This window comes from Panthera onca, chromosome D1 (genome assembly GCF_046562875.1).
Source record: "Panthera onca isolate mPanOnc1 chromosome D1, mPanOnc1 haplotype 2, whole genome shotgun sequence".
Taxonomy (NCBI): domain Eukaryota; kingdom Metazoa; phylum Chordata; class Mammalia; order Carnivora; family Felidae; genus Panthera; species Panthera onca.
In genome coordinates, this window is record NC_138348.1 from 109,722,651 (window position 1) to 109,731,863 (window position 9,213).

At 38.8% G+C, this 9,213-nt stretch overlaps 1 protein-coding gene across 2 annotated transcripts in view; it reads left to right on the forward strand.

Annotated features, from left to right (window-relative positions):
* GUCY1A2 (guanylate cyclase 1 soluble subunit alpha 2) overlaps nt 1-7,747 on the forward strand; it is a 331,166-nt gene extending 323,419 nt beyond the window's left edge. For both annotated transcript variants that reach the window (XM_078432697.2, XM_078432698.2), the window contains exon 8: nt 238-7,747. In XM_078432697.2, coding sequence (XP_078288823.1) covers nt 238-445 — 208 coding nt within the window. In that variant the 3' untranslated portion in view covers nt 446-7,747. The remainder of the gene's footprint in view (nt 1-237) is intronic.
* Nucleotides 7,748-9,213: the final 1,466 nt, after the last annotated feature.

The window sequence follows — 9,213 nt, forward strand, 5'->3', positions numbered from 1 at the left end:
GACCAGAAATAGCATTTTTTAAAAAAAATTATAACATGAAGGCATCTTTCCTGACAAACAACATTTCCTGGCAATTGGAGCCCTAGGAAGGCCACGTGTTTTACAAAGAAATAGAGGTGTCAACATGAGCCTTGTCGTTGATTGGCTTCCTGAGCCTTTAAATTTTTTGTCTGTTTATTCTCCCTTATCCTGCCGATTTGACCTATTTGATTCACATTATCTGTATTTTCTTCTTAGATTATTAAAACGGGAAGAAAGCTTCACATTCATTCCTCGGTCCCGTGAAGAGCTTCCAGATAACTTTCCAAAGGAAATCCCTGGGATCTGCTATTTCCTGGAGGTAAGGACTGGTCCTAAGCAGCCAAAGCCTTCTCTTTCTTCATCAAGAATCAAGAAAGTTTCCTACAACATTGGCACCATGTTCCTCCGGGAGACAAGCCTCTGAGACCTTCAGCAGATCAAAGACTTCTCCACAAAGCACAAGCCCACAACATGGGTCATGAAGGGGGAGTGCAAAGAGATTGTTTCTCTTCCACTGATTTGCTGAGAACAAGCAGCAGAATTTCTGTGTTATGTTAGGCAATAATCCTAGAAAAAGGTGGGTGATGATTGTCAGTAAAAAAGAAACCGGAGGGGGCGGGGCAGAAATAAGAGGTGTCCATCCATAGGAGTGCTTTTAGTCATATATATATTTTAATCACAACTAACCAATAAATAGATTCTGTGTTTTCTTGTTTGTCGCACATACAGGTATCTTTCCCTATATATTTCTATCACTTTTGAGAGCCAGTTTTGATGATCAATTCCTACATTTAGTGAGTTGGTATGTGAGGAATATTTTATAATTTTGTTTCCCCGAACAGACATTTCATACGTACATCATAGCTCTGTGGTTGCCTTCCTGGCAGGAAGAACTATAACTCCACAAAATATTTTAGGGATATTACCTATTTTTATACATCTCTCTTCTGAATAATTCCATTTCACACACAACACTATTCAATTGTCAGAATCTGCTACTGTGTAGTTGGTATATTATGTAACTAACCTATTAATCAAATGTAGTTTGACATATTTAGACAGATTAGTGCTTGGACTGAGAATACATATAACAGGATTTCAGATGCTGAGAAAGCACCGTAAGTCTGCTTAGTAAACGTATCTTTTAAATTTAATTAATGTAGCATGGAATCCAGAGGAAATCAAATTTCCTAATAACAGATTGCGCTGTAACTAGGATCACAGAAAAGTCTTCTTACTATCTTCTACCGAATGCCGGTTACAATGAAATGCTTTGCTGCATTGGACCCTTTTCAATTTAGCGCTTCTAAATCTAGGTAGCTTGTGCTCCATGTTCGAGGGCATTGTCATAAGCAGCTTGTTGCTACGGAACTTGTTAGTACTTCCCCCCAACCCCACCTTGCCCAAGCACTGATGCCTCCTAAGTCTACCTGCCATTCTTGGGAGCAAATTCCTCAACGCTGGCATTAGTGACAAAGCAGTAGTAGGGACATTTTGCCAAGAATGCTGTTTCCTCTTGCCAAATAAGCCAGGGGTGGGGGGTGGGGGAGGAACCCTGTATTTTATGGCTTTGAGATTTCAAAAAAACAAAAGAGTGTTTCTTCTGCAGTTTCATTGATGTGACTCTTCAGTCGGTGAATCCCCTTGGTGAATGCTGAAGTAGGTCTAGCCTTCAGGCCCAGTAATTGTCATCGTGACAGATAGGCTTCTATTGCACATGGTGCTAACATGGAGAGCTGTTCCCACGAATCAATACTGCATGAAAATATTATCGCAGACTCGCCCTGCAATTAGGAGCACAGCCTATCCAGAGTTTTTCTCCTTTGGATCAAATATAAAACCCAAGTTTCTATTGAGGTTGATGAGCTGGAAACATTGGTTTCCTTGAAACCTTGAAGGGGCTCTTTCTTTTCCTTCAGATGGTATCCTCATAGACCGCTTATGTCTACTGAATGTAATCCATTTCCTGTTCTAGTCAAGCATTTCGGCTGCATTACGATTTGTTTACGACAAAACTCAGCTAAGGAGCATATTAACTAATGTCCAGTGTAACTGTGGGGCTTATGAGTATTTTTAAGTTCTCTAAGTGTGTAGCTAGAAAACATTTATAGATATGCCAAGTATTTGTTAAAATGGTGATCACTTTTGTAATTGCACCCCAAGACTTATGAGGACCCTAGGGCAACACTTAGTGTGGAGACAGGATCTAGACCCTGAGCTCTCTGATAGCTCCCTGTCCCTCTCCTCCCTGGGTCTAGTAGGCCTCTGTTTTGAACAACATGGAGGCCAGAAAGCTTGGACATTTAAGGGGAGGCATATAGACTGAGAACAGGGTGCTGTCATGGAATCTCTTCAGGGGACTGGAAGATTAAACTACTTCCTTAACTGGGAATAAGGAGAGGTTTACCATCAGGTGGCCAGTACAGGCTGGGAGCACCGGAGCCCTCATACTAAAAGCAGTCAGCCCTTGCAATGTGTTCTGTACAGCACAGGAACATTGAGAGAGCACCAAGCTTGCTCAAGTCACGGAAGCTTATGCTGCACAGGAATTTACTTAGGGTTTATTATGATCATAAGTAAATCAATAAACATTTGGGTGGTAAACAATGTGTTTTGTAACCATAAAGCCGAAAGGGACTTCCAGTAATCATCCAATTTATTTCTCTGTTTTTTGTGAAGATTTGTCTGAGCAACTGTTCTAAATAGATGATCATTCTCTCTATATTTAAGAATATCTATGGCAAGCATATTTTAAAAGCATCATTAAAAATCCACTTCATTATCCAGTAATTGGTAATAGGGCCCAAGACATGAATTGTATATATATTCAGTTGGTCAAAATAACAAACTCTTTTAGTTTCTATGGTTCTACTTAGAGAAGAAGTAGCCATATCATTGTCACAAATATCACAACGAAAAAGATACCAGAGATCTATTATATATCACAGACAGGATGTAAACTACATTTTTCAAACAATATAATCTAAATGTATCTTTGAAGCTAGAGTCTGAGACAATAGTCTCATCTGTTTCCATTTTGCCAACCTGCAAGCATTGACTATTAGTTATGCTGTTGCTATGTGTTTGCAAGTTAACTGCGTAAAATGGCCTTCGTTCTAGCTGCTGTCATAGAATTTAGAAACTGTGAAAAACTCTTACATTTTTATTTCTCCGATATAACACAGTCCGCATATTCTCCATTTTGGAATTAAAACTATAACCATGAATCATAGCGAGGATTTCACTTGACTAATATCTATACATTATTCTTACCTAAAAACTGTTGCAGACACGATGCATTTTAGTGTGCAGAGTAAAAGAGAATGTAAATGGGGTGTCTCATTAGACATGTGGTATTAGGGAAACAGTATTAATCCACTCTCAAAAGGATACATTAAAATATAATTTGGCACATAGAGCTCCTTCAGTTTAGTGTTCTTTTAGGAACCTGTTTTGAAGAAGTCACCTTATGACTAGGCATCAGCAGCAAAGATTCACAATGGCACTAGTATTATTTTGATAGAACATCATTGTTTGCAAATAAATCAGTTATTCAACAAAGTCATATACCTTCATATGTACCCCCAAACACAGTGCACAGTATGTGCTTTGGGAATCTGGATAAATAGGTAACATTAGCCATAATAACAAAGATTAATACTCAATGCCCACATAAGACAGTTGGCTGTCTCAGCCACGTAGTGTGACGTCAAGAAGGAAAGAAGACATAGCTCCTATGTAACAGGTGACCAAACTGTCTAAAACCTGCCTTGATATCCATCTCTTCTCCTTTATTTTGGAATTCTCTTTTAATATCTGACTGTGTGGAGTCCAATGAGCTATGACCTGTTAGGACTCTGAGATGGGCACTGATGCCTGAGACTTTGAGTCCATGGATTCAGCACTTCAAATGTGAACTCTCATGGTCTCACACTTGGTCTTCTTGTCCAATGACAATAGTATCAGGGACATAGTCTTTTATTGTTAAAGTGCAAAAATGTGCCTCTCCGGGAAACAGTAAAACGAGACAACAGCTTCTACAGAATCTTACTCCCAAGTGCAGCAGGGCTTTTAATTGTGCAAAATGTTCCAAAGATTTCAAGCAATAAAGCAAAATTAAATTGATGCATGCAAAGAAAAGGCAAAGCCTCAGAGCCTGGAAAACCACCAAGCTCTGTTTTTTTGTTTTTTTGTTTTTTTGTTTTTTTGTTTTTTTGTTTTTTTGTTTTTTTTTTTGTACAAAAATACTGCTACCAATTGAGATCCTGTATTTCAGTTTGGGAGATATCAAAAAGGAACTCAAGATGACAACTGTCATTATGTCATTACATATATTTCCTGAAAGCGCCTTGGGATCGTGACTTGCTGAGGGCAGGTATAACGGATCGTCAGGGCCTATTTACACAGGTAGGTTTCTGTCTTATCATGCGTTTGGAGCATGACCCTGTCTTACTCCATGCTGTCACTGGAAACAAGCTGGCTCCCTCAACCATGGCCCCAACAACCCCATCCTCCTTGTGCTTCTGAACCTAAGATGGCCACAGCAAAAGTTGCTGATGTCTGTCTCAGGCAGACAGAAAGACTCACTCCAGGCCCAAGTAACAATGCACTTCTGAAGTGAACTAAGCACTTCAAGTTGTGCTGGGGCATGCCAACACCTGCAGCTTTTCCCTGTGCTTTGTCTTCAAAATAACAATCTGACTCCAAGCACTTGGTGTAACTTCATAGAAAATTCCTTCAAAATGAATGATATATGACTCTGCATAGGCTTTGGGCAACACCAGATGCCTTTCAGCCAACAATACCTAGAAACTCAAGTCCAAGGACCAAGCCCCATACTGCAGCCTAGGTATTTCTATTATTAAGTTATAGATCTTCAACTACAAAATCTATGTTGTATCAGAGGCTTCTATAAGGGTATTTTATGAGATAGAGCTGGAAAAACACAGTATAGGAGAGACTGAGTAATCAGAGGCTAACATATTCCAATCTGAATGATTCTGTATGGGTAGCTCTTGATAGGAATATACTTCATCCACAAGCAGTTGATTTCATATATACATAAGTTGTGTTAACATGACTGAACTTTATTGTTAGATGGATAAACTGGCCCCAGCATTGGACTCAGTAGGAGGATCCTTGAGGTGGTGAATGAAGAACAGACTCTGATATTATAAACAGAGTAACATAAATCTTGTCAGAATATACTGAGATAGTGTGCAAAATTCCTTCCTCACACTTGATTCAAACAAATGAAACCTAAGTATTCTTGTCCTGCTGCTTTTCTGTTGCCTTCCTTCCTTTTTTTCCTTCTCCCTTTCATAAAGAAAGGTCAGTGCTACAGTCAATCTCACCTTATAAAATAGTTACAGTTTTATAATGTAATGAATGCTCTTTGTGTGTTTGTGGGTGTACGTATGCGTGCGTGTGTGTGCTGAATGTAGAGATTAACATGATTAAAAGGAGTGCCATTTTGAAGGACCTACAAGGTCAAAAATTAAAGTTTGCATTTTTATTTCCAATATGTTGTGACCAGAGCACAGCACCAGTCAAGTGCTCCACTGCCATCCCATCCTTATTAAGAAATGATCCTGTTCAATGGTTCAGCTCATCAGCTTGGTAGTCTCTGACTGCCTACCTAAGAATGATCTAGGAAGCTTTCAGAAATACAAATTATTGAGCTTTACTTGTGTGGCCTAGGAATCTGTACTGAGAAAAAAATCACTCTCGGTAATGTGAATATATAGCCAGATTTGGGAATTATTGAAGAGTATTCAAATCATCCCAATTACTAGGAATAAATACAAGTTGACTAAGGGAGTATATATTATGTCATGTGTAGTTATTTTGAAGAGCTAAGTATTCTGGGCTTTGTGGCATTATTTCCTTCACAAGTTTTAATTTTAGTTTTAGTCTCAAATTTACAGTCTGCTTTTTGAGCACGATATTTCAAACCTGTTAGAGAAAGGAGTCAACACTAATAAGCATGAGGAATGAATATTGCTCACTATAGGGCTATCAGGCACACTAGATATGGTACCATTTTCTTAGTTACCACCAGAGCTGTGCAGGATATCACAGTATTTGCTGATACTCACCACCAAGATATTAACTATCAACTTTTGAACACAGAAGCAAATGTCGAAGTGACAGCCTGATTTCTGAATGCTTTGATTTTTATGTTATAAGAAATCACCAACTCAATACTTAGTCTCACTCTGTACTTTTCACATTGAATTGTGCATTCATCTAAAAATGATTTCCTAGCAATACTTTATAACAACCTTGCAAGCAATAATTTAAGCCATGGTATGATGCCACATGAAACCTGCACTTTTGTGCACGTCATAGAACCTTTAGGGAAATAGAGACACGTTTTATACAAGCAATAATATAGCTGGCATGGACTCTCAAAAGATATCCGTGATTCTACTACAGCGAAATGAGCAGCAGCAAGTGATAAGTTGGACGAAAATTAGCTGAGCAAATAATATGGTTCATCTGTCTCAGAAGTTATTCATTTGCACACATGCTATAAAGTAATAGACTCCCATCACATTATTTCTCTTGTATAACTTTTAAGTACCTATTGTAATATGATTTCTATTCCTCTCAAGAGATATGTGTATGTAATGTTGCCCAGACTTTCAGATCTTTGTGGAATATAGTAGTAAGGAACAGTTAAGGATGGATAAATGAGTAAAGGTGGAGCAGAGGTTGGATGAGTTGGTTGAGAATGTAGGCTTTGCAGAAATGTAGATAGATGTTAGGACATGTAAATTCAACTCTTGGATTGATAAGGTCTCAGAAGATGAAAGACAAAAAGAGCTCACAACTACTGTTTTCTATGGTGGCAAATACTTAGTGAGTACAATAGTATTTTGTCTCCGGAATATGATTGGTTGGTTGTCACCTGTAGCATAATTTAAGAAACATCTGAAAATGATTCTGTAGCCATGTTGCAAATAACCTGCCCTTCTCAACTATTTTGATGATAGCAGTGAAGCTTGCAAATTTCAAACTGAGGAACTTAAATGTTTAGTCTCAAAATGTAATTTTAATCAAATATGGCATAATCAATAATAATCGGTCCTTTAATACTTAAATTACCCCTCCACCATTTAGCATAACATACTAGGATTATAGCTAAAAGCAACCAGTAAATTTATGTGACACTGAGGAACTTCTAAACATCAGATTATCATTTAGCAAAGTCACATAAGCTTAGGATCCATTCAGAGGCCTCTCAATAAGATTACAGCTCCCATCACTGCCTCGGCCTGTAAGCTCTCTTTTAACCATGAATCTGAATACAGTTGGGATGGTGCATGAGTTTGCTGCTAGATTACCTTCCTGTTACCACTGCAAAAGTTAAGGCAGCATCCTTGTCACAATTTAGAGAAGCCCCCTGCTGAAAATCCAACAGGATTGTTGATTCCCTGAGAAAGCTTTTGACAATTTTCTTTTGGTATGTCATTGGATGCTTAATTCTTAGTAAATGTGCTTTTGATTGTTAAGAATGAAAAATACTTAATTTGAACGTGTTAAACTATAGTGAACTTATCCTCTCAGCAAATTCATCTAGTTGGTGAGCAGATCATTCTTAATATTAGACGTCAGTACTGTTATTATGGAAAGCAGAAAACTAAATAGCAAGCCCGAGTCGTACCTTGTTTCTGATTCTTTTGATACATATTTTAAAAATAAAGGGATCAGTTCATGTTCAGCCTTCTTTTGTGGCCTTTTCACTATTTGGAGATAAAGAAGAGATTCTTGTAAATATGTTTTTATGGTGGCCTATTAATACAGTCATGTATTAACTGGGGTAAAATCAGAAATGTGCAAAATTGCTTCTTCACACTACCTCCGTTTTTCAAGACACTCCTGCCATTTTGCTGCCTGGCAGTTGTAAGTCAGACTCAGACAGACGGACACGGGATGTGTGGAAAGGGTGGGGATGGGAGGAGCCTTAGAAGAGATTAAGCAAAAAGATTTACTTGTTTTTTTCAGGAAGGTATAGATACCCTTAGAGGAGAGGAAGTTTCCATAATAGACACATGTGGTTTCATGAAGCCAAATGACTTATCTGACTGCTGATCATTCTTATTTTGAAAAGAGAAAAGGGAAAAAATTCTTCACAAGCCATACTCTGTTTTCTTAGGAGGTAGTGTCAGCCGCTCAGTAGTGGCACCATCAGTAATGCTGGGATTAGAGCCTCACAGAGATAAATATAGAACCCCTCTGAAGGTGGCAGATAGAACCAGCCATGGTTTCTGTGATAAAGGTAAATGGAAGTGTCAGAACATTTCCCCCTTTATAACACGCCTGGCTGAGGTAACATTCAGGGAGAATACAGTCTGATTTTATACATCCTTTTTCTGGGTGTTCTGGCATGATAGCAATGATAGCTTTCCCTAGCTGGGAACTTTGATCACTAAGAATGAAAACTATATTGGGTTCTACAATCAGGAAAATCATTTTTGGAGCTCTGCTCTCCTCCAAATTCTTCTTCACCCTGTTCTCCAGGTGGGCTTTGGCTGCCGGCATGACTAGCGCACAACTGTAGATAGAAGCCTTTCTGACCCCAAGCCCACCCAGCTCCTGCAGGGACACTCCAGAATTGGAGCCAGCCAGAGTCACCCCAGCATCGGACCGTGTGCTGTGGGAGAGAGCAAGAGGCGCCCTCAGGCTTCCGAAATTAGAGGCGGTCAGGTAGCCCTTTTTCTTCACATCTATGGAACTGGTAATTCGAGCAGAGATTTTTTAGAACGGGAAAATTTTTTTTTTTTTTTTTGCCATTTAATTTAAATGTATTTATTTATTTTTTTATTTTTTAATATATGAAATTTACTGTCAAATTGGTTTCCATACAACACCCAGTGCTCATCCCAAAAGGTGCCCTCCTCAATACCCATCACCCACCCTCCCCTCCCTCCCACCCCCCATCAACCCTGAGTTTGTTCTCAGTTTTTAACAGTCTCTTATGCTTTGGCTCTCTCCCTCTCTAACCTCTTTTTTTTTTTTTTTTTCCTTCCCCTCCCCCATGGTTTCCTGTTAAGTTTCTCAGGATCCACATAAGAGTGAAAACATATGGTATCTGTCTTTCTCTGTATGGCTTATTTCACTTAGCATCACACTCCAGTTCCATCCACGTTGCTACAAAAGGCCATATTTCATTTTTTCTCATTGCCA